General features: G+C 39.9%; 1 protein-coding gene across 1 annotated transcript in view; it reads left to right on the forward strand.

Moving 5' to 3' along the window:
• The window catches only part of LOC145991381 (methyl farnesoate epoxidase-like), a 108699-nt gene that overhangs the window by 58650 nt on the left and 22503 nt on the right, over window positions 1-27546 (forward strand). The window contains exons 3-5 of the mRNA XM_083127373.1: window positions 6444-6853; window positions 11384-11495; window positions 12452-12632. Coding sequence (XP_082983499.1) covers window positions 6444-6853; window positions 11384-11495; window positions 12452-12632 — 703 coding nt within the window. The remainder of the gene's footprint in view (window positions 1-6443; window positions 6854-11383; window positions 11496-12451; window positions 12633-27546) is intronic.

Raw genomic sequence — 27546 nt, forward strand, 5'->3', positions numbered from 1 at the left:
ACAGAAACCACGCATTATTCATGCTTGCACTGAGAACAAAACCAATTAACCGCCATTATAATTTATGATTTCGTACATGTGTTCTGTATTTTTATATGTTCATATCTAAACGATCTTTCCCTCCCACTAACGAAAAGTCTTTTTCTAATCACTGAGGAACATTTGATGTTAGGTATGATTTGATAGCAATATCACACTTCTTCCAACTTCCGGGGACGAGCGCTGGTTTCTGAACACTGTTTTTCGGAAATGATGTATCATTAGGATATAACACCATTAAGCCTTGTTTCGATGATAAGAAAAACTCAAAATGCTGACGAAGGCAAACATTTATTTTATTCAAAAAAATAAACTAAACGTAACGTTTCAACCTTCTAGCAAGGTCTTCTTCAGACTCTGTACCAAGTACTAATGTAACAAGGTACAAAACAGGAAGATATATATATACACAAAAATCACTCCCCTCCAGACACAAGATTATTAGAAAGTTATTTCTGGAACATTCCAGCAGGTGACCTTCCCTTGTCAACTGTACTTTCACCTGACAGGCGATTTAGCTAAACATTTCCTTTCATCTGGAAAGTTCATCAGGTGGCCTTCCCTTGTCAGATGATGTCTGTATCTGTATGTCCACGACACAAATTCATTCCGATTTTCCTGTTCTAGAGGATCAAATATTGTAAGTGCAAAAGTGGCTTGAAAGTAAAAAAAAATCAATTTCAATGGAAATAGTTTTTCATTCCGTTCAAATACAGTGCCTTCATTTTGGCTCTGGGCCGAGATAGTGCGTACCTGTAGACGACGATGCATGGCGCGGATGCCGGCATTTTCGACCCGTGAGCTCCCGCTTATTTTTACGCACATATCTTCAGCATGCAGACAATTATATTTATACTAGCTGATTGCAAGTGATACGTGGGAACAAGTTTTGTTGAAATCGCTCCGTGCGTTCGAGAGTTATGCCAGTACAAACATACATACATACATTTTTATATATATACGTAGATTGCATAACGAGTACTAACCTGTGTTATAAGAGTTGTTCAAAGTGGTAGCCAACTGCATTCACACATTTCCGGCATCTTTTGATGACATTTTTGTTGACATGTTTGTTCTGTTAGCAAGTTGTTTTCTTGCCATTGTTAACCGGGCAGGACGCACGCTGTGTTAAAAACAACCAAAAGAAAATTGCTTTTTAAGTCCGATTGATTGATTAATTGGCTTCTTTTACTTCGCTTTGTAACGACCCTGCGTTGTCGCCACATTTAACGATCCTGCGTGGTCGCCATTTTATATTTTGTTAACAAGGTTCGGTTAAAGAATGCTTGCTAAATGTCCCTGCGAGGCATACGCTTTGTTTAAATCCAACTTCTTCTTTAAAACGTTAATAATTGTCTTTTACATAGTTAAACACATTGTTAGTAATGCAGATTTCTGTGCGACTCATTATTAATTGTATTATCTAAATGCACACAGTTTTAGTTTATGTTAACAAGTGCATTTAGCGATTTTTCCACTAGTGTTTTCTGAATATCACACCATGATAATTTTCAGTACGGAGCTCATTCCCTGCCTAAGTTCCGGAAAGAACATTTGTCATTCGACGTACTCCATGTTACGGAAGAAGAGACGCAGGGAATCGCTTGAAACGACCTCGTCGTCGTCAAAAGGTTCGACACAATCTTCAGTTGCTACAAAAAATACTGAATCGACTTCGGTTCCTGTTCGGCGATCGGAAAAAATCGTTCAAATTTTGATTTACACCGCCAACGGTGCAACTATAGCACAGAAGATTTGTTTTCTGGTTCGACGAATGCTAACATTCACCTACAAAGGGAACTGCTTGAGAGTTACCTGTTCGACACAAGAAGAGAGAAACAAGATTTGGCAAGCTCTTATTGAGGGCAAATTTGAGCAGCACCTGCAGTTCGCCACTGGTTCAGATGCACATCAAATACTTAAGGTGGTTATTCGATATATCCCCCCGGATCACTCCAACTGAGATATACAAAATGCTCTACTGCAACTCGGCTTTCATGTCATAGAAGTTATTTTCAAACAAGAATTTACTTTGCCAAAGACACCTTACTCGAGTTCAACATTAGGGTAGAAAGACTCCGACCGCAAGGAATCTTGCAATGACATAAATGTCAGAGGTTTGGCCACGAGCAGACTTTCTGCGAGGCCAAACCCCGCTGTGTAAAATGGGCGGGAGAACATTTAATTAAGGACTGTCCACAACGTTCTCCGCAAATATCAGCTCTATGTGCCAATTGTTCCGGTCAACATACCGCCAACTACAAGGGTTGTCCCTTGTATCAAAAAATCGACTCGATGCATCTCCAAAAACATCCAAGCGATCGTCCATTACAAGTTCGACGGCAGAAGACAGGAGCACAACCATCGCCTTCTGCCCCAATCCCGGGAAGACTTCAGACGTTCTTCGGAACGTACTACGACGACTGCTCAGTCAACTATGGGACCCCGATACCTTCAGGGCGCTACAGCTATTAGTGGATGGACTAGAACATCTACGAAGTTTGACCGACTCAGAAGCACGCTTCCAACATCTTCGGACGTTGGTGACGCTCTTCTGAGATATATATATGTTTCATGTTGTTCTGTCTTGTGTTGTCCCCCTTTTTGGGATTTCTTGGGAACATTATATATTTCCTTAATCATGCGACAGTTGCATGAGGACTTTGTACGTATTGAAGAAATACTTAAACTTTGTACATTTTTGTAATCATTTCCGACTCCAGTTATTGTTCAGAATAAACAATATGCTGGGATACACAAATTCTGACTACAAATAATTAAAAAAAAAAACGGAGCTCAGTTGAGTTCGTATGAACTATCCAGCCTGATCATTACCAGTGCGTAGTTACAGATCGATTAGTTCATTGAACTCTCCAGCCTAATTATTGCCTACTTTTCGTGGGAGCAGGAAAAGGTTTATTATCCATTTTGCCTTGATTCATCTCACTCAATAGGTCGCTAGGTGCCGTGGCTTTCCGCGAGTTGGTAGCTTCCGGAAAGGTTTATTATCCCGGAGCTCAGTTGGCTCCCTGATGTCAACTGCCGAACATCCAGAGAAAATCCGGCCATCCAGCCAGAAGCCCAGCAGCCATCCCAGAAGGAAGGAGGAAGAAAGAAGAAGAGCCTAGCAGCAACCTAACTACCTTGTCTAATCGCTTCGGCTGTTAGGTGCCAGGTTCTACCTGCCCGGTTTGTCTGGGAGCACCATGATCTCCTTCCTAACCTCTAATCCTTGTACAGGAGACACCGGTCGGCTTTCCGATTCCCGGCTAGCGCCGGGGGTGTCGCGGCATCCTTTAATCCTTTGCCCAGTGTCCGCATGTCGGAGGTCCCGGCTGGCTACGGCCAGTTCCCAGCTGTGGTTGGGGGTACCACGCACATACTACGTACTTTCTCTTACAGGGGAGCCCGTGACGTCGGCAGCGATCAGCACCTAAATAAAATTACGTATCTATACTCCCCCTGGCGCCTCACTGCGAGGAATACATTGGATGTTCCCTGCCCCCCTTATCTCTTTGGGACCAAAGGTGTGGTACAGGTAAATGCACGTATGGGTTACAGGTAGTAAAGACACGTGTGCTAACAGACATTATTTCATTGAGATTATAATAAACCCATATATATATATATATATATATATATATATATATATATATATATATATATATATAAAGCTGGTGTAACCTTTCATTATCCCAGTAAGCCTCAAGTAAACATACTTGAGTCTATGTTCAACGACTGGTAAGAAGTTAGCACTTATGGGTAGACTTTTGCCGTCCTCCTAATTGAAGTGTTTAGAGTTTGGTAATTGTGTGTAGGAGACACCCGAGGGACGTTGCAGATTTTTGTATCACTTTCAGCTAATTTGCGAAAATGGGGATGGGCGGCGACATGATGAAATTGATGAATGGACACTCACTCACAAACACCCATGCCCAGTGCGGGATTCAAACCCTGAACCCCTGGCGACGTAGCGCGATTTGCTAACCACTCCGCCACGGGAGCCGGCGCTTGTTAAGTGTCAATTTTAATTGTTTCAAAGCATGTGAATAATAATAATAATTTTATTAATTTTGAACATTTTTATTTCATTACTTAAAGATAAAGTTGAGAAATAATTAAAAAGAAAAGATTGCAAGAACAGCGATTTCTGCCATAACGTAAGGACGCACGCTGGCTAGAAATGCCCAGTAGAAAAATTACTTAAGTATGAATGTTAATTGTTTTAAATCATGCAATTTGTAATATCTTTAATTGATTAATAAAACTTTAGTTTTGAACATTGAGTCAAATCCCACAATTGATAAGAAACGAAAAATAAATAACATGTTGGAATACCAAAGTGAAACGTATGACTGCGCGTTGGGTGAAATTTATCCAGGCAGTGTTTCTACGGGGTCCTATTAACTGACAGCGGATTCGAAGTCCCGACACTGGAAAGAGTTCACTCACTCTGAAACTCACGTTGCAGGCTTAAATGTTCTTGCTTATCAGTACAGTTTTGTTCGTATTAGTATGCAGTGTCATGTCTCTAATTCCAGTGCGTGTGTGTGAGTGCACGTTTGTGTGTTAATATTTTCTGTGATATACTAGTGTGTGTTTAATATCCCTAAAAAATAGAGTCTCTAGAAACAATCTACGCACTACAGATGAATCGAAAGACAATATACCAACATAAATTACAAGAATTACTGAAGAGGAACTTTTGCGTGTCAATCAAAATTTCATGAAAACATGCCGGGAATGTGTGAATGTAGTATACCACAACTTTGAACAACTCTTAAAACACAGGTTACTACTCGTTATGCAATTAAATATAATTGTTTGCAGGCTGAATATATGTACGTAAAAATAAGCGGGACGTCACGAGTCAAAAATATTGGCATCCGCCCATGCCCCCAGTTTGCAGGCCTGAGCTATCTCGTCCCAGAACCAAAATGAATGCACTGTATATGTTGAATAACAAAGCAGTTAAAGGACTTTCCTGAGATAAACCTTTGCATGCTAAATACGGTCCTCTACTTTCATTGAAAAAGTGAAAATATACAGATCTCTTATTAAATAACTTCCATTATCAAAACATAGTTGTGAGGTGTTTTTAGCTGTTATATTGTTTGTATTAGGATATTAGTATCTGTATTATCATATGCTGGTATCTAAGATTGCAGGTAATACAACTTTTTTTCTTTTCAGTGAGTCGAAAATGTAAGAGGTAAGAGTGATTAATCCGTCCTGGCATCCTAATCCCTTTCGGAATCCTATTTGTTCGTACTGAAATATGTTTTGACATTCTACAAACTATTCTTTAATTTTTTGTATCACTCTCTCTTTCCTATAACTGACGTCAAAACTATAAGTCTATATGAATTACCTACTTGAGGGTCTTTGCCTGTTTTTCAAATTCGAATAATCTACAATTTTGTTTGCGAATATTGTGTCACATATCACAATTATTAAATTAATCCATGATTTCACTCAATATTCACGAATATTTGAAAAAGAAATAACATCACGATTACTAGAAAACTATCACTGTGAGAGAAAATCTAATACAGATTTGAAATCAGCGCAAAATTTGCAATGGGAATCAGAAAAAATGAAAAAAGCTTTCTTTTGCAGAACAGTGTTATTATAGTTAATATTTGAACACCTTCATGTGATTCAAGCTCTTCAATAAGTTTCAATAACTGTAACGATATATTTGCACAATCAACCACCACATTATTGAGACGCGATTTTCACTCACAATCATTCATTAACTAAATAAAAAAAAACATCAAATAGTAACCGGAACTGAAACTTTTAAGGCTAGTAAATAACCATTGCGTCCTGACCGTGAGGCCTAAAGCGCTGTGCTTTGGACTCTAACTACGGGACGGCATGGGTTCGAGTCCGCCTAGGTTCATTTTCCGGGTTTTCGACCTGTGTATAGGACCGGTGGCAACCCACCATCGTGAGGAAATTGCAGAGCTACGAGTGAGTAGCGTATCCCTGTATCTATCTATATAATGGCTGAGAATTCGACGTGCTGACCCCACGTCAGTCCATTACTGGTTGAAGATCTCAACACCTCTAGGTAGGATTGAGGGAGTGAGACTGGTAGTTGGGAGATAGGCCAATGCCCTTCCAGGGCTGTAGAGCAACGGGTTATGTTATGTTAAATAACCATTGGAAGAGATTACAAAATTGGCACAAACAAATTATGACGTCACACTATGACACAAGTATTTATTCTTATATTTAACATATTAAACATGGTATTCCATGGGAAGCTTAACAGAGATTTTGGATGGATGCGGTAAGACCGGATGGTGTGATGATTTAAAGGCACGGTGAACCGAAAGAGTTTGGTAATGACTTTACTTTAGATAATTGTATATCAGCAGCCAATGTTTCTCTTATAGGCATTACGTGCGCTGACGGTGAGTTCTGGTCGGAGCAGCGACGGTTTGTCCTGAGTCATCTGAAGGACCTGTGCTTCTCCGAAAGGAACATGGAAAATCTAATAGTGGACGAACTGAACACATTTTTGCAGGACCTCCAAGACTCTGCCGAAAAGAATCCTGCGGGGGTTTCAATATCCTTAGGCCCCCATGTAGTCAACGTGTTGTGGAGACTGGTCGCTGGGGTGGACTGCCGTCGAAGGAAACACCAGATAGAACGACTTCTCGTGTTGCTCGAGCAGAGGTCAAAGGCATTTGATATGATGGGTGGCGTTATCAATGTACTTCCTTGGCTACGCTTCGTGGCTCCTGACTGGACGAAATATAACCTCGTCAAGCAGCTCAATTCCCAGCTTAATGAATTTCTAACGGTGAGTTTCCCTTCTTAATCCTTGCATTCATGCTGGTTTTCAGGTCAAGAGTCAAAGAATTTCTAACGGTGAGTTTCCCTTAATCCGTGTAGCTATGCTCGTTTACAAGTCAAGGGAGCCTCTCAAGTGTGGACACAGCTTAAATACATTTAGTGTTGTCAGTGATTTATCTCCCCTTCAAAATTCCCCATTTCTGATAAAAGTACAATTTATGTATGGCCTTTTGCTAGGGTTCCCAACCGTCCCGGTTTGTCCGGGATTGACCAGGAATCGTTTGCTTTGTCCCGGAAGAATTTTTTTATCAATCCGGGACGCAAGAAATCCCGGAATTACAGTAATTAGTAAACGAAACGAGGAGCTAAAACAATTATTTGACTTCGTTGATGTAGAATATAAAACAGTTCTAAGACATGTGCCTACACTTTGGCTTTCATTGTATCCTGCTATTGAACGCCTTCTGTTAAACTGGAAAGCTCTTTAGTCTTAATTTTTATCCCAAGAGGAAGGAGAGTGTAGTAACATGCTGTGGACAGTATTCGGTGGAAGTGAGGATGATGATTCCATTCATTTGTGTACATTATGGTTTATCCATAATGTGCTTAAATTATTCTATACCAGCATTCAGCATTTAGAAAACAAGTCTTTTACGTTCACTGAACTGCATACCTTAATGAGTAAAGGGAAATCTGAGCTTCAATGCAAACAAAATGATAAATTTTATGGCAGTGAAGCAAAAAGAATGCTAAATAATATGAAAAATTAAGACAAAAGGAAGTTCGAAACAAATGCAAATGCTTTTTTTTTTTTTAAAAAAAAAAAAGAGCGCTAATGTACATTTCAAAGTGGTATAATTTTGAAGATTCAATTTTTAAGAAAATGGCTGTTTTGTATTTACGCAACCCACCCACATGGGAAGAAATTGAGGAGTTCATTAACTGCCTGCAGATCATCATACATTTAGATCAGCTGTACGAAGACTTTTGTGTTGTGAGATGTACAATAGACTCCCTCAATAAAGAAATCGTGGAAGAAAAGCTCCAGAATGCAAAGAACTTCTAAAATTAGTATCATTTGTGTTGTCAGTGCCTGTTGGAAATTCATTTGGTGAGCGAGTGTTTAGTGTAATGGACTATATGTATACGGACACGAGAAACAGATTAAGTAAGAATCAACTAAAACCTGAAATACAGGTAAAAATAATGACCTGCATGAAGTTCTACGATTATGTGTGCCTGACTTAGTGAAAAGAGCAAAATCTCAAGATAAATACAGGTTTAAAGTATCAGCTGTGATGGCTGCCTCTGCCACATCCAGTACGAGTGATGCAACATGCAACTGAAGCTTCGCTGTCCCTGCAATTTTTGTAAGTATCAGTATCAGATTATTAAAATAGCTTAAAATCTATTCGGACTTTTTTTTAATACTCCTAAGATTTGGGGGGAAGGGGTTGTCCTTCTCCCGGAATTGTTCAGCTCAGAGTTGGGAACCCTATCTTTTGGTGAAAAATGTATATTTACATGTCCTTAAAATCAACCATATCTACCTACCTGATGGAAAATTCTGGATAAACCTCTGATATATTGTATTCATTCCCGATTATGTATATAAAAAAATACTATTTCGTCTTAGCTTCCTACATTGTAGGTCTATATCACATCATCATTATCGTGTACAACTCTCTTTTGTAAATAAATGTTATCTTGGTGGAACCCTTACAGGAATGGTATAACATTGTGAGCGAAGCGAAAATGACAATTTTTAGACGTTTCTTTGCAATTTGACAACAATCATAATTTAGTATAGGTGTGTTTCACCTACGTCACAAACTGTTGCATTGTGGGATCGAGCAGCCATGATGGAAACCAGTTCTTGCAACATACGGAATTCAAGCGGGCGGGCAAGAGTTTTGAACCTTGTTTACGATGGTACATTGTGCGGTATTCGGTTATTTAACAGAATCTTACGTTTACTCTAGAATATTCCGAGAAAAAAAAACAGAAAGTGCACTTCACGGTATGGAATTTGATAATTGTTGATCAGAAGATTGGCGAGATTAAATAGTGCCAACATTAGTGAACAAAGCAAACATTACAGGTGTGGAGGGAACATTTCCTCTCAGGTAAGTTCATATATCACCTTTCTATGTGACTTCAAGTATAAATGGATCGAACTGGTGTGTTTAATCACACTTGAATGAAGTGCTTCCTTGTTTCTTGGTAGAAAGGTGCGGATATTCCCGATAAGTTTGACGATAAAAATGATAACATTAAAAGTTAAATTCATCTTGATAATTGCACGTATCAAAGTATCCCAAATTGATTGATTGATTTGGTTTATTTTACTTCGCTTTTCTACCAGTTTTTGGCTAATCGTTAAGACGAGACTGAGTGATGGTATGATGAAATTGATTAAGAGATACTCACAAAGAACACTCATGCCCAGGCCGGGATTCAAACCAGAGACCCCTAGCATTGTAGCGCATTGTGTTAACCACTCCGCCACCACGAAGGCCTACATATCCCAAATTTCTAAAGCAAGGAGTGAAATTACTGTTTGTCAGCAACTCATTTTGAATTGCAGCACTTGAAGAAACGTTAAAAGAAAATATAGACGATAATGGCTGAGCCTTGGAATTTACAGTTAATCTGTTCGGGATGTACGTATGTAAATATTTCAAGCAGAATGCGAATCACTAATACATACGAGAGATATTGATTCCACGTTGCTGGGTAAAGTAAATAAACACACGTGAACTATAGTTGTGCAAAGGCATAGGTCCCTTTTTATTACATTATCGTCCAGTTCAAGTGTGGATCTACACAGCAAGACTTCGCTTTTTCTCCGTATCTTTTTCTTTCGACTGCGCAGAGAGCTTGAATACATAACAATTATCGCTATTTCCAGATGGCACAACATGTAATTAATTTTATGCAATGTTACCGACATTTTACACAGTACTAGCCAGAAACGTACGTTCAGTTGGCGCAAGTGTAACGAACGCTACGTGGTGGGTATTTCCTTGCAGACGACAAACAACGTGGCCGCGAACATGGCGGCGGTGCGAATTCTGACCTCACATGAAATTCACTTATAACACCAATACTTTCACAGGCAGTCTTTTTCCAATTTTTTTAGATGAAGGTCTAAGGCTTTACCCCCCCCCCCCCTACCCTCCATGCCTCCTAAATCCAAGCATGCCTATGAGTTGCTACGTCATGGAGGAAAAAGAGGTCTACGAATACTGAGAGATTTTGATGTTGAGCTAAACTGATCCAAGTTCTTCAATATGGCGGACTTAGACCCTACCGCACACACATTTTGAAAAATATATTTGACGTGTCTTGTGCTATATGAATAGAACTGCCAGTTCGGAATCAATATTGCAATAAATGCAGCTCACAATGAAATCATTATTCTTTACAGTAATACAAAATCTAATAAAATTTTTATCTTGCTCGGTTTAATATTTTTGGAAATATTCCATTTATTTAAAAGTCAACTTTACAGCACGTCAACAAACTCAAATCTGAGAATCTAAAAATTATTTCTCATCTATGTCTATTTTTTTTAATATTATTTTAAATTTTCATTCTCTCGGTATGTGCTCCTAATGAAACACCATTTGGACTATTTTAATTCCCGGATTACTTTCATAACTAATATAATAATAAACATATTGATTCTAAATTGTCACAAATTTATTGAAAGGGTGTCGCCACTGTTTACTGTTCAAATGAGAACGGATAACCCCTCAATGAAACATTTTGTGCCCTCTCTCCTGTCTAGTTGAATAGCAAAATAAATTTTCAGGTAACGCAAATAAGCATGCAAAAATGCTAGCAACGATCAGCCAAAGAGAGCTCATGTGTTCCAATTCATCCACCCCTGTGCTGTGTACACGTGCGGGAAATGCTTTGGTGAAGCACAGGGGGAGTTGTTAAGCACCTGGCAAGCCTGAACTTATACCTACTCCATACGCAACACACAAATGCCATGCATAAGTTGAGTTGTTTAAGGTCGCTGTCCTGGAACTATTGGTGAACGCTGAGCAAATGGATAGAAAAGCGATGCATAATTAGCTGACAGTCTTCTTGCATACTCTACGTTACGACATTATGCATTAGAAACATGCCATTTCCATTGTCTGTTAAAATCATAACATACGCGAATTTATCGATAACGTAAATTACCTAAGTGACGATGACGTCTGTAAAATATCTAAAAATATGGTTTTCCTTGAAGCTTCCTTTCGCATTCGATTCTCTGTGGAACACATATCAGTTGTCCATATATCATTTTAAACTATAGGCCCAGTACTGATTTACGTTTCAGAAGCAAAAAATTGTTTGAAAATGCACTTTTGTTGACTTTTAAATTTTTATTGTAAAGATTGTTATATTACATTGGAAACGTAATATTATTGGAAGGTGGTGGTAGGTAGATCACAAGATTCGCACAACACACATCCATTGATTCGTAGACCATTTCTATGTCTCACTCGTAATTCTGAAACTATTTTTCAATCTGCAGGAAATTATTGATGAGCATAAGCGTACATACAATTCCGACAACATCCGTGACTTTATTGACGCTTATTTGACAGAAATACAGGAGAGGAAAGGAGAGGAATCAAATTTTACAGGTGAGTAAAATCTTTTTTAAAAAAAATGAGAGGGGGAGGGGAGGCAGTGTCATCTGCAAACAGCTGGAAATTTTACACTCAAGTGGCGGTATATATCTGGATGAAATTGTGGAAAATTGGTACAAAAGTTTATTTCAAAAGTATGATATTTTTGAAGGTCAATGCACGGGTTTGACTCTGCTGTTCACCGCAATCTACGGCTCAAAGCGGCCAAAATGCACTTTGCTACGTGGAAGCGCAGACATTGTTTGTGATCCAGCGATCACATCGAGAACAAGAAGGCTTGTGAAGTTTATTTTTTTCGTCTTCATCGTCGCGGTTAGGGAAAACATGCAGAAAATCAGCGCTCTTTGTTAACAGATACATAGAGTGAATGAAAGAAATGTGAAGTGTGTCTCGCTGGGTGTTACGTAAGTAATATAAATCCCGTTCTACGCAAGAACAGAAGCTCTTTTGACAATCTTTTGCTGTTAGAAAGGATTTATTTTTGTATACAAATATTGGATTAATTTGGATTAAGAATAATAACATTTCATTTTTCATTTTAATGGTCAGTGCAGCTTTTTATTGAAAACGCAAATTTTAAGGAAAATAATGCGAAAAGTTAGAAAAAATAACACCATTTCTTGCATATCTTGAACGCGAAAAATCAAGGGGCCTAGTCATTAGGTGATTTGAGGCGTTGAGAGCTCTAACTCGTAATATACATTATGATCCTCAATTGAAGTAAATAGAATTGGGAAAATGGTAGCAAATGGAAACTACAATATGTACTGTAAAACTTCCATGATAAACGAAATATAATATTAGGGTATCGTTAATTATTAGTTCAATTTGAAATTAATAAATAAATAAAAAAATATAGGCTATAAAACTAATAAATTTATTGCTGCACTTTTATTGCACTTACTTCTTTTGAAAGTGTGGATTTTTTTCTCTATTTTATTCACTTGCAGAAGAGCAACTGATGTTAATATGCCTTGACTTCTTCATCGCTGGATCACAAACAACGAAGAGCACTCTCAATTTCGCAATACTGTACATGATGCTGTATCCACGTGTGCAGGAGAAGGTGAAGCAGGAGCTCGACTCAGTTGTGGGGCCGCAGGGATTTCCGTCGGTGTCAGATCGGAAAAAGTGAGTTGCGTAATTCCATCACTCTATGCAAGTAATTTTAATTTATTGACAACATACTTGGAAATGAATGCCTCGTAACCCTTTATACTTGTTCTTCGGAGTTGCTTGTTTTCTTTAAACAATGAACATGGAACATTGTGTCGGAAACCAACTTTTACGCTATATCAAAAATTAAAGAAAATATTTTAAGCTTTCTAATTCAATTAAGATTTATGGTAGCTATATATAAAAAACATAACTTAGCAAGTTTTCTGCTCTTTCTTTTTGGTTATCTTCATTTTTTGTATACAATGCACCGTTTTCGAGATAATATATTCTTTACTTTTCAAGGTGAATTTTTGGGTCCATTTTTTCAAGATGGTGGCGATCAGATCAGAGAGTGTAGACTCTTTAAAATCGGAATCCTCTCATTTTTACTACAGAGGCAGTTGTATTAATTTCTGTCGCAATTAGTTCCCAGACAACATTATCTTTCCTCAACTATATACCCGGGGCATGATTCTCTGGATCAATATCCTTTCTGAACACTATACGTTGGTAAAGTAAACGTCACTTCTGGCGCTGTCGCCATAGCAACGGAAGACCTGGCTTAATACAACGCGCTCCCCGTACTTTCTCCCTGCAGTTAGTATGGAAACGAATCGCGAGGGATACATTATATTGTAAGTGACAGCGTTTATCAAAGTAAATGGTAATATGTACGTATCTTACACCATTGTAAAGATTGGATTCAGAAGAATAAGTAGATAAAATACAGGTTGTTTCAGGCGAGAAGTTAAAGAAGAAATGGAGAAACAAGAACAGGCATTTTCCAAGAAAGTGACCGACAAACAATTGGCGGAACTTATGATTTCTTCGGTTTAGCTACCATATGCTTGCTGGCGAGTTTCACGAAACTTTAGAGGATGAAACTTTACACACCACAAACGGTTACTCTCGATCGACCAGGTACAGAGGAAGATAACGTGAACGCCTTACATTTACATTCAGGAATGCAAATGGATATCCCTCATATTCTAGGAGGGCTTTATTTGGAAGAATTCACAACTAGTGAACCCTGCCCATCAGAAGCTGACAACACTGCGAAAAACATTGATCACTGGCAGCATTGAATCACTAGCAGCTACTTCCTAACGAAGACGATCGTCATCATCATCCTTCATACTTCCTCGCCGCAACGAAGTTTCGAGCAGTGATAGTAACAACTCATCAACTATAAAATTTACCACGATGAATCTTCTAAACACCAGTTTGTTTAGTTTTAGGGATCGTAAATAGGCTATATGAAAGCCTGATATTCGAAGTTAATTGGCTACGAGAGATGTATCGTAAGGGGGGGTATAGCTCTGAGGAGCTGTATGTCAACACTCGACCAAGAAAGGGGCTTGCCCCGTGAAATCAGAACTACAATCACGATTAAATTTAAACACTTCAATTGACTGGTCTGGCAGGGGGTGTGAGAGAATGATAGACAAGGATTTAGGAACGTTCGTTACCTGTCGATCTTGAAGTGACGATCGACTCGTTGGTTTGTAGATGAAACACTGATGAAACTCTCCTGAAATAAAACTCCTTTCCGATAGCGTACTACTGATCGTTGTAACTCCTTTAGTGCCGGTCGATAATCCGACTATAAGCCGGAGGCAACAACTATTCACGCCATAACTTTCTTAGTTCAACTGTTTGTATCATTCCGAGGCTACGACTGTGAACGCTGTAGATTTCAGATACCGACTGGGGTGAGAAATATTCTCTCGAGCTATTTAAATGAAATTCGAACTTTCGACCGTTGAGAGACCGCGTCTCTCAATAACGTGTTTTCAGCGTAAAGCTGTGTTTGCATTATGTTTCCTGCGATTCCGGAAGAATTCGTATCAGCGGATTTTTACATCACTGAAGATTGCAGGTGTCATTTGCTTGAAAGAAGCTCTTTCCCAGTTTCTTTCAAACTAGGGCCCTTTTTATGAGGTGATTATACCATCGGGCTATGGCGCCCGGGGTCCTGAGTTCGAGACATGCCTTCGGCATGATACGGAATAACACGTGCAACCTATGTTTCTTCTAATCAAATCTGTCTTTTTTTAAATCTTACGGAGGAAAATCTCCACCACTAGCTCACAGAGCAAGAAGAACATAAAATTCATCTCGTACACGCGACAGTACTCGTCGCAACTTTTTTATTTTATTATTATTCTTTCTCATACAAGATTGTGCTGACCCTTTGTCCCCGTGACGTCATTGATGGTATGATTCCACACAGAGTAGGATGGACTCCTGAAGCCGATACCGAAACAACACGACTTCCTCTTTCGCTAGCATGTTGTGTACGTAAATAAAAAGCACTACCGAGAATAATACACTAGCTACTGCCTATGGGAAGAGAGCTCACGTGTTCTCACTGTTGGCGGAGAGTATACGTTATCCATTTCATGCGCTGTAAAATTTTCATTCTGTGACTTTTCAATAATTCATAACTACCTTCAACACACCAAAATGCCTTTACAGAGCATGTATGCACCAATATCTTATCCACTCTTTCTCTTCATAATTCTTCAACTTCAAACGTCCTTCGGGCTTTGGTTGAAACGTCGATCTGGCAACGTCCTTCTCTCTCTCTGGTAACGGGCTTCGGGCAGTGTTTGGTTTTGGCGTCGTCTGGCTGGCTTCTGCGTCGTTGCAGGCGTCAGGGAAGTCGACGGACTCCCTTCTCTATTTTCTTTAGCCGCCCATAATTATGTGGTCCACGCTTGGCAAAAACAAATCACCGCGTAATCTTCACCCAAATAAGGCGCACACTGGTAACTCTCTATCTGCGATTCGTTCACGGTACGTAAGAAAACGAAGTTCACGGACACAAAACAATAATCACGCGAGAGTGTAGCGCGGAGATGCTCTCTCTATGAAATCCGGGTAAAAACTGTCTCTGGGATGGTAGCACCGCATATTTATAAGAGATTCAAATTCGTCCGTTGAAAACCACGCTAAGGTGGCTTCGCTTCGGTTTCGGAGGGGATGCGAATGACCTGTGTCCATTGTCTTGAAACGCGGTCACCGAGGCGTCTTCGATCCTTGCAGCCTTGGGCTCCAGCTGGTTTTCCTAGTCATCCGTGAAACATGGGTTAGCCCGCCCGCTGCGACTCAAGCCCGGTCTCGACGAAAATAATCTTTCCATTTCTCCGTGTTAGTGCAAATATGTCATGTTCTAAGGCGAAATGACAGTTCGGTTGTCACTCAAGTAAAACCCGTCCCCCAACTCCCGACGTCTGGCTCGGATACAAATTTATCCACAAAATAAAATACCTCACACTTTCATATTTGAACATAAAATGAATCAATAAACAAAAAATAATTTATATCGAACTGCGTTTTACATGTCACTAGATACCGTGACAGTGTAAGCTCAAACCAATTAGCCAGTAAGATTATTTGACACTGTCATTTTAAGTCTGATTGTTTGGGAAAGTACTGTATTTGAATTAAATCTCGTAAGTAAAGTTTTCTTGTGTGTTACATTCCTCTTTTTATTTTGCATTTGCTAACATGTTTACTTAAAATTACAATGTGTTATTTTTAAAATTAAAATATTGTTTTCAATTGAAATATTATTGTCAAAAAAAATTTTCCCGGTAGTGCCCGCACCACAAGTTCAGCCTAGGGGTCTACAGATCCTAAATTCGGCCCTGGCCCGCCATTTTGAAAGCCGTAATTTTGGAGTCAACGTCATTTTTAAACTAACTTCGATCTAGCGCCTGGACCTGCAGCCAGGATAATAAGTTGTGAAACTTGTGTGGTGTGCTATCCATGTGTGTTTGTGATTGTCCTTTCATCAATTTCATCTTATCACAATTCATCCTTATCCTCGTGATTAGCCAAAAATGGCAGCAAAGCGAAACAAAATACGATACACACTCAAATGAAAGCCGTAATTTGTTTTTTGTTTCTTATCTAGTAGATTTCTGCATGTAAAACTGCACAAGTTTTCTGCAGTTTAGCGTAGGCCCATTGCTGATTGACACAGACCCGTACCCAGGTTTTTTTTTTTGAGGAGGGTGCCAGACCCATAGGCGAATTTTCATAAATTTTCTCTTATATTATACACTGTATGTGTGCGTGTATGTATGTACATATATATATATATATATATATATATATATATATATATATATATATATATATATATATATATATATATATATATATATCAGAGTGGCTACAAACAAGCAGAAATGAAATTCCCTGACTTTTCCAGGTTTTCCAGGACAAAATTTACATTTTCCCCTGACAATTACAAACGAAACTAAATCGATGTTTTTGCAAATGGAAATAATAAACTCATACAGATCCACGTATGGTTGTGTTAAGTACCAATATTATCTTCTATGAAATTGGCTTAATTTCTCTATTCTCTATGATAAACTGCAAAATAGTGAATTTGGAAAATTATTACAATTCACAAGTGTGACGTCTTGCTCAATTTCGATGTTGTTTGGAACAATCCGTCACAACCCATTATTTATTTTGGAAGTACGTGCTTTTTTTCCCTGGCTATCTCCCTGTAGAAGAAATAACACACCCTCCACAAAAGAAAATACTTACAATATATATATATATATATATATATACAGGGTGTTTCTAAAGGTCGTTTACAACGCTTGGGAGGTGATTCCTCACACGAAAACAAGCAAAAAGTCTAAGTTCCATTTTTACGACTGAGGCTTCGTTTCCGAGATAGGAGCCTCGCAAAAGGTGACAAAGTGAACGTCACACCTGACTGGGACGAATACTATAACAGATAGAGAGGCGGTTCCAAGGGAATCATAAAGGAATCGTATGTGCTCAGTCCGGAAGTCACTATGAAAAGTTCACTGCACGCATGCGCAATGGAGTCCTCAAAGGAATTGGGGATTTCCAGCAAGAACAATGCATGGAAAAGGTATGTAACGCAGCAAGAAGGACCGTGACAATGAGAAATGCGTTCAAGACAACACATCCCGACCTCAAACATCAAAACATGAGCACCGAACACAAAATCCGAAAAGTTGAGCACGGTTGCATACCCCAGTTACACGCGAGGAATGAACGAATCATGTCATGTGGCAAACGAGAGACACATTACTCCACCAGGAGGAGGGAAAGAAAAACACAATATCAGATGATTGCGACAACGTGTATTTTTACACGCGACAACTACGTAATATCCCCCCCCCCTCACAACAAACAACAAATGCTACAATGTCTTACGCACAGACAGTGCGTGTCATTTAACACCAACTGAAGATGTCACTTTCACCACACAAAGGGGGTGGGGAGCAATACCAAGAGTGTTCTCACTGGTATTTGCCGAGGGCAATAATCACAGACGGTTTTCAAAATGTCTGCCGTTTACTTCTACGCAGAGATGACAGCGACGAATCAAGGATTGTCGAGTACGATCAAACAAGCCAGGTGTATCTGCTACCGTCGCGGCGGCGACGTTGATGCGAGCAACGAGGTCCTCAGCTGATGTGACAGGTGTGTCGTATACGAGGGTTTTCATTTCTCCCCAGAAGAAAAAATCGCGAGGGTTGAGATCTGGCGACCTCGGTGGCCAAGGCACAGGCTCATCCCTACCAATGAACCTATTGCGAAACACGTCATGCAGGAAATGTTGTACATTACAATCGAAATGAGCTGGTGCACCATCGTGTTGATACCACATTTCTTGCCGCAGTGCCAAAGGTACGGTCTCCAACAGTTCAGGCAGAACCTCACTAAGAAATGCATGATACGTGCGACCATTCAGGCGAACAGGGAGAATGTATGGTCCAATTAAATGATCATGTACTATCCCGCACCACACATTCACTGAAAACCTGTGCTGGTGATGGGCCACAAAAAGTGCATGTGGGTTGTCAAAGTCCCATACATGACTGTTTCTACTATTGAAGACATCCATCCTGGTGAAAATGGCTTCATCTGTCCACAATACGTTTGCCTCGTAGTGAGGGTTTGTGTCCAGCTGATGCAACAACCATTGGCAAAACTCCATACGAGGGCGAAAGTTACGAGGTAACAGTTCTTGTACTTTCTGCAGTTTAAAAGAGTGCATTCCTTCCTCTGACAACACTCGCCAAACATTCACATAAGACGTGTTTCGTGTCCGAGCGAGCACGAGCGTACTGGTGCCAGAATGTTCTGCGACCGCTGTTAACACATCTTCTGCAAACTGATGTGTGCGTACATTTCTGGGTCTTCCAACTTCTTGCCGCTGTGGAAACACTGACCCTGTTTCACGCAGTCGACTGTACACTACCTGAAAGAAGGTGTGAGACGGTAAACGTCTATGTGGAAAGCGTTCTCCATAAAGACACCTTGCCTCACAGCTATTACCACGTGCCTCCCCATACATGAGATGCATGTCTGCTAGCTGCTGGGTCGTATACGCAGTCATCTGTGTAATAGGGAGCTGGAACTGGAAAGTATTGTTTTTGTTTAACACTGGCACACTGCACAAATTGGCCGTATCACCGTACGAACACCATAGACCAATTGTTGCGATACTTGACTTGCCCACTCCACCACAACTTCTTTCAATACAACATACTAGTACTCTTCAATGCGTATGACAACCTAGAGCGAACTGCTGATCGTATCCCAGCACCTGCAACACGACTGGAACGACTGCCGGAGAGAACCAACCCTTCGAACTCCTCTCGCGGGAACAGCAGTCATGAAGGTCAAACGTAGACTACGAGAGCCAGACTTGCCTGTGCAGCGCTTCCAAAACTGGTCTCTTTTACGTCACAATGAACGCCTGCGAACACTTTTGGTATTGCTCCCCACCCCCTTTGTGTGGTGAAAGTGACATCTTCAGTTGGTGTTAAATGACACGCACTGTCTGTGCGTAAGACATTGTAGCATTTGTTGTTTGTTGTGAGGGGGGGGGGATATTACGTAGTTGTCGCGTGTAAAAATACACGTTGTCGCAATCATCTGATATTGTGTTTTTCTTTCCCTCCTCCTGGTGGAGTAATGTGTCTCTCGTTTGCCACATGACATGATTCGTTCATTCCTCGCGTGTAACTGGGGTATGCAACCGTGCTCAACTTTTCGGATTTTGTGTTCGGTGCTCATGTTTTGATGTTTGAGGTCGGGATGTGTTGTCTTGAACGCATTTCTCATTGTCACGGTCCTTCTTGCTGCGTTACATACCTTTTCCATGCATTGTTCTTGCTGGAAATCCCCAATTCCTTTGAGGACTCCATTGCGCATGCGTGCAGTGAACTTTTCATAGTGACTTCCGGACTGAGCACATACGATTCCTTTATGATTCCCTTGGAACCGCCTCTCTATCTGTTATAGTATTCGTCCCAGTCAGGTGTGACGTTCACTTTGTCACCTTTTGCGAGGCTCCTATCTCCGAAACGAAGCCTCAGTCATAAAAATGGAACTTAGACTTTTTGCTTATTTTCGTGTGAGGAATCACCTCCCAAGCGTTGTAAACGACCTTTAGAAACACCCTGTATATATATATATATATATATTAAGTTTCTCAACCACGGGTGGCTGCGGTGCTGTAGGGAGAAAACCAAAAGGATCTGACAATCAAAATGGGCACAAGTCGAAACTGCTAATCCCAGTTTTACTTTTTTTTTGGTATTAAATAGTGCGTCGCTCCAAGATCTTGCATATACCGCCAGCTGGTCCGGAGTTTTATAGCGGGCTCGTCTAGTCCCACTCCCGACGAACTGACGTGTATATGAGCAACCAAAAATACAACTCCCCTTTTTTGTGACCCTTTGCCAAAAATAAAAAATATATATAATAAATCTGCTACGCAAGAAATTATACCGGAAGGGGTGAAGTTATCTTAAACAGCGCCCAGCGCTTTGCGTAATTACATTAATAGTAAGATTAGATATTTTCTCAAAATACTTTTTATTTTGCTTAACAAGTGCAGAGTATTTGATTTGTTACAACTGTATTAACAATGTGTTCTCATTTAAATAAGTCGTTTCTTACCAGAAAAAGCAGTTACCAATTACCCCCCACCCCTTCTTGACAGATTTTCACAAAAACATTTTTTACAATGACGATCCACGTCATAGATTCATTTTTACTTTGGATTCCCACTATCTCTTGCATCACTTATGCTACCAAAACTAAGTCCATGATCATTCCCTTCTTTTGACTATATATATACTTTGGAGGAATTAGACCCCGGCGATAGGAAATTATTATAAAAAAAAATGAAGTTACGATCTTTTTCCAAAAATGTTTAAGTAAAAAAAAAGGAAGATGAAAGATTAAAAAAAAATGTCTATTAAGGTAACGCGATAAAACTAAACCATTCATGTAATAATACTTAACTCCATATCTGCAAGGTTTCCACGTTCTAGTCTAGGCTCACAGGTGTACCGGAAGATAAGAGCTGAGTCACGCCACTTTGACTGAGCCAGCTATCACGCCGTGGAACACCGTTGCTGGAGTTGCTGTTATCGGAATCGGCCCGGGGAGAACACTGGTTCGCCCAACAAGGAAAACTTCTACCCCGAGAAGCTCGGTAGGTGGCAGTCTCGTCGGCCCCCATGCGAGTCTCTTTGAAAACAAACGAAGTTTCTCCGCGAACTGACAATCTCACGGATCGGTCTAATTCCTCTATACAGGGTGGGCCGAAGAATGTGGCGAAACGGGATAAACAAGTCCCGATTCACCACACAAGCTAGGGAAGGATTACGGAATTCTGTCATACGCAGTAAGTTTAAAATAAAATACTTGATTATTTTTAAAGTTACGACTGAATGAGGTAAGAGTGAAGAGTGATTGACTAAGAAATACAGGGTGTCTATAAAGTAACTTATTTCAATGAACTAATGACAAATCTTTTCTTTTTTCCAAGTGATCTGATAAAATGTACTCTATAGAAGAGAGAATAGCCGTTGTTTGGAATGACGTATGAACAGGTGCGGACGGACTTCACTCGGAAATTCAGAAAACCAGGCCCCACCAGGCTGGCTATTAAGAACCTGGTCAACAAATTCAAGTGAATAGGTAGTGTTGAGGATGAAGAACGTCCTGGTAGGCCAGCCATAACACCACAGATTGTGGAAAATGTACAGGACGCGATCACACGTAGCCCCACCGCATCGACCACGCGACTCAGTATCCATAATCCCAGCATCTACCAACTATGGCTCATAGCACGGTGGATTGGGGCACACCAAGCTTCTTACTATGCACCAACAGGATGGGATGCCATCATCGTTTGTGATCACCTAAATGACGTTTTCACCGGTAGATGGATTGGTCGTGCCTCGCAACGGGGAGTAGCCCCCCTCGATCTGACCCCATTAGACTTTTACATTTGAGGATTTATCAAGTCTAAGGTGTACGGGGCGAGGATTCACAGCATAGCCCAGTTGAAACAATGCATTAAGGCCCCAGTTGCTCAGATTACACCAGCTATGTTGGAGAAGGTGTTTCGGGCTGTGGTAGATTGTTGGCATATGTGCCTAGACTTGAGGGGTGGTCACATTGAGTTATACTGATTTTGTGTCCTACTGTGATATATGTTTCAGTACATATTGTATTTTGCACCATAAATCCTGTTCATGCAGAAATGTTAACTGACTTTATAGACACCCTGTACAATTTGTAATTTATCAGTCTCCTTATACAGTCTCGATATTATATGTTGATATTTCCACTGAGGTTTGGAACCCCTGCACTTTTCCATGAAGGTGCATAGTAGGGGTGTGGAGTTAGGGCCCCACACTTTCTTGATCATGGCTGAAGGTGGGGGTAATGTGATCAGCACCACGCTCCTGACTACCTTTATCCCTCAAAGTTTCCTCAAGGTACCAGCTTCATATGATGCAGGGTGGGTGCCGGAGCAGTTTGAATAGGTGGAAAACATCCCGGTTCTCCCCCGCAGGGGATCGACCCCGGGTCTCTCGCATAGTAGTCAGACGCCCTAACGACTGAGCTCCATTATTACTCAGTCGACGTGCGAAAAATACGAAGATGTGGCTCCCGTGTGACGGTAGATATGCACTCGATCTCCTGTTAGAACCCTGTCACTTTGCTCTGTGATGCAAATGGTTTTGATAGAAGTTGAAAAAATCGTGGGAAATACATGATCTAATGTGGCTGTCGGAATTATTCCATTTACGTATAACCCTATAGTTTACTCTTGAGTAAAATGTTGGAAAACTTGCATGTTCTATGTACACAAACATGTCCTAGAAAAGACAAGAATGTTGGATTTCATGAAATTTTTCGTTGTTTTAGGACATTTCATTAAAGAAATCGCTAAAAACGTCAACAATTCGCATTATTTCGATATTTCAAACGGGCAAAAAATGTGTCCAGACATCACTGCCCATTCCTAAACATAACTTCGCAGCAATTAACATTTTGCATGGTTTTGGCGTTTGCGAAAAATCAATGTCCCTACTAATCGGAAATTACTTTCTGGCCACCCCTCGTATAAATCAGGAGATGGAAAGTGAAAATGTAGCAGTGCTGACAGAGAAAAGTCAATTCTTGAAGAAAGTGATTTGCTTTTATGATTGAATGATTCGAGTAAATTAAAATATTTACGTATTTATTATTAGTATTTTATTTCATAATATTGGACATTAACCTTACTCAATGAGAGATTAATTACCATCTCTCACGAGTTTAAACAGAAAGGACAGAGAGTGGCGTTAATTTCATTGCAATAATAGTGTTGCAGTAAATTTGAGGTTGGGAGCATGCACTTACCATTTTTATAACGTTCACCAATGCCGATTTATGATCCACTTTTCGTGATAGTATTCAATATATATCCCGTTTGGTTGGATACTTCTTGATATCTAAGAATAGTGCAATGTCATTGTAAACGTATGTTAACTTGTGCGAAACCAGTAATACGTCAGGATGATGAAAAAAACCTTCGTAAGAACTGCTACATTAAATAAGGTGAAGTGAGCCAGAAGAGTAACAAAATTCGAGCAGCATATTTGCAGTCTCAAGCTCTTCTTGTTTATGCATGCGATTTTTGTAGGATGTTGCAGTCCATGCAATTTCTGTCGCATATTGTAGTGAGATACTTTGTCGGGTGGCGATATTCGACAAAAATCGTATGTATCAATGGAACCTATTTGTTTCCATGTTCCTTCAGTTTGCCCAACAAAATGCCTTACTACGACGTCTGACAACTATCGGACGGCGCCACCCGCTCTTATCCCCTCCATTTGTTGACAAGTCCCCTTACTACTCCCATATGGACAAGAAAAAATGATAATTCAATGAAATTTTCACGTAATATTTAGAGGCTTAACCTTTACTCCCCCGGTTTATGTGTTTTTTTTTCCCATTGGAATTCGGAGGTCGTGCCCCAAACCCCCTTCCTCGGTTCGGCGTTCTGAATTGTACACGGTTGCATGCTCTGATGTATAAGCTGAAAAACAAAACTTATCCGAAGTAGATTGCTCCCATAGTGACCGAGTTATAACTGTTTTCCTCCAAAAATGGAAATGACCTATTTTTCGTAAAAATAAATAAATCACATTTTGGCTTATTACTCAACTTGTATGGCACCCAAGAACATGAAACATGTTTCATTCTCTTGAGAAATGTCCAATCTATGAATAGAATACTAAAGTTCGCGCCTTCTTCCCAAAATAGTGGGAGAAGAGGGGGCAAACTCCACATTTTTTTTCATCGAAATTCGGAGGTCGCGCCCCCCAAACCCCCCTTCCGCGATCCGAAGTTATGATTTGTACGCGGTTGCATGCTCTGATGTTTTAGCTGAAAAACAAAACTGATCCGAAGTAGATTGCTCGCATAGTGCCCGAGTTATAACAATTTTCCTCCAAAATTGCAAATTACTTATTTTTCGTAAAAAAAATCACATTTTGGCTTATTATTCAACTTGTATGGCACCCAAGAACATTAAACATGTTTCATTCTCTTGAGAAATCTCCATTCTTTGAAAGGTATAATAAAGTTCGTGCCTTCTCTCCAAAATAGTGGGAGAAGAGGGGGCAAACTCCACATTTTTGTTTTTTCCCATTGAAATTCGGAGGTCGCGCCCCCAAACCCCCTTCCTCGGTTCAGCATTCTAAGTTGCACATGGTTGCATGCTCTGATGTTTTAGCTTCAAAACAAAAGTTATCCGAAGTAGATTGCTCCCATAGTGCCAGAGTAATAACAATTTTCCTCCAAAGAGTGTTCGAATTTCAAATTCCCGCCGAGAAGCCCGTGCGAGAGAAATTTCTCTCTCTATCTCTCTCTCTCTCCTCTCTCTCTCTCTCCACCTGCCATCACTGGTTTCTGGCGCCATGGTTGTGTTGTGCATAAAATGGGCCTAAAAGTTTAGGCCGAAACTTACGAACGACATTTCCTGTTCACGTGCAGAGTTCCATAACGATATCTTCAAATAAATAAATAAAATAAAAAAGTAAATGAAGACGAAATTCCCTGACATTTCCCTGACTTTTTTTGACACCTCAAATTCCCTGACTTTTCCCGGTTTTCCAGGTTTTCCAGGTCTGTCGCCACCCTGATATATATATATAATGTGTGGGGGGGAGTGTATGAGAGAGTGTGGATAGAGAATTATGCTCATTTTGCTACGAAATGTTAAAGAAAAGTATTATTAACCTATATGAACGCAACCACGTGACAAATATTTGCAGTTAACACTGACATTTGTTTCTGTCAGAGAGCAAATAAAATGTATATGATACGGGTAGACTTGAAGTGTGCATAACGCAAGCAATTCAAAATAACCTACGAAAAGCAACATATGTGTGTGGTGTTGATAGATGAGGGTTCACACCCATTTTGCAAAGTCCCTGACTTCTCCAGGTATTTTACATAACTGTGTAATGATTTAACATGCTAAAAAATAAGAGTTACACTTCAACTTTATAAGTTATTCAAATGAATCACGTTTGTTGAACATTTTTGAAAATAAATGAAAAATAAAATGAAATAACCATTTTATAAGCAATATTACCCAAAAAGGAAGGTTGTTGGGAAGATGAAATGGTGTTTCCGATTACAATTCTGCCAAGCAAAAATCATTTAATTCCCCTGACTTTTCCAGGTTTTGAAAGCTTTTTTCAAATAATCATTTGTTTTCAATAACCTCAGTCGTTGCCTTGTTTTCCTGACTCCTCCAGTTGTCAAGGACATCGGAGTCAGTCATATTATCTGAAGGGAACGACTAATTGACTTCACCCTGGCAGTGTGTCTGCTGGCATAATATTGTTTCCATGGCTTTTAGAATCTTATTGGACAGTAAAAATAAATGCCAGTGGCAACCAAGAAGCTATTAAATGGGGATGCATACATGTGAGATAGAAAATGACATTTTCAACGGCTCGTAGCATCGAATTTTTTGGCCTTGATGTCTTCTGCACACTGTGAAATTTGTCTGTTGTACGGTCACACCACTGTGTATTTATGTTCAAGACAATTACAAGTAGAAAAGAAGAAAAGTTGCAGTAAAACAAATTGCGATCGGCAGAATTTCGTAAATAATAATGTACTTAATTTTTTGAGTATTTTGGACAAATAAGAATATATGTTAAAAGTACTTCAAGCAATTTTTTACCACAAAAATCTAGCAACGGTTCTGCTGTGAAGTGGATTCTCCTATTTACATAATATTAATTAACCCTAAGCCATTGAGTGGGAGAATGGACATCAGTTGCAGAAAAATCCTGATGTTGGAGAAAGAAAAAAGTTTTTTATCATTCTGCTCAGTGGTGACGAAAAGGGATGACAGACCTCTAGGTGCGGATTGGCTTTGTATTGCAGTCATTGAGGAACCTTTCTTTCATAATGCAAAGAGTATAGAAAATTCCCTTCTATTCTTATTATGTGAAACATTAGTGACATTGTAATAGAAGAAATCATTCAATAATCAAGGGGTTCTTATTTGTCGAATGTCGTCAAACAACTGTTTTTGAATAAAATAGCCCAATATTGCAGACTGCGGACTTCCAGAGCCTGCCTTTGTCCAGAAACAACCTATTCATTTGTGCAAGGACAAAATCGAAATTTATGCAAAATTTGAAAAACCATCAACGTAATTTTTGTAGGTTTATATACGTGCAAATTTAAATTTTCCATGGCTCGAGGGGAGGCCATGGCCCCCTGCCCCCCTTTGGTACGGGCCTGGATTGACATATGTTTTCAAATCTGAGTTAGTGTCTGTATACCTCAAGAAGAAGTACGAGGTCTGATAATTAAGTTCGCGAACTTATCCTATAGAATATGCTACATATCTCATTGCTGAATAGCGCCTTGGTAACCTTCAAAATACTTCCCTTGGGAAGCTATACACCGATGCCAGCGCCTACCCCACTCTTCGAAGCAGTTTTAGAACTCTGTTTCTGGAATGGCCTTCAGAGATGCCGTCGTATTAGCCTTAATGTCCTCAATGCCATCAAAATGTCTTCCATTCAAAACTTGTTTGATCTTCGGGTAAAGAAGGAAGTCATTGGGGCAAGATCAGGTGAGTATGGCGGGTGGTCTACCAAAGATATTTATTTCATGTCCAAAACCTCCCGTACAGACAGTGACGTGTGCACAGGTGCATTGTCGTAATGCCATGAGTTCTTTGAGAAAAGTTCCGGTCGTTTGTGTCTCATGTTTTCACCCAACCTTTGCAGCACTCCCAAATATTACACTTGGTTAACTGTTTATCGTGGTGGCACTTGGTCTGTTATGGATCTCATGGTCAGTCGCCAATTTGCACGCACAATTTGACGAGTATTGGCGATGTTTTCGTCCGTTCGGATCGTTACTGGCCGCCCTACTCTTTCTTCATCGGTCACTTGTTCCCTCCCCCTCAGAGAAACGTTTAATCCATTTGTACGCCGCTGTTCTTCTTCATGGCATTCTCGCCGCACATCTGCACTAACATTTCCCGTCT

Source organism: Lepisma saccharinum, chromosome 8, assembly GCF_977018435.1.
Source record: "Lepisma saccharinum chromosome 8, izLepSacc3.1, whole genome shotgun sequence".
Classification (NCBI taxonomy): Eukaryota; Metazoa; Arthropoda; class Insecta; order Zygentoma; family Lepismatidae; genus Lepisma; species Lepisma saccharinum.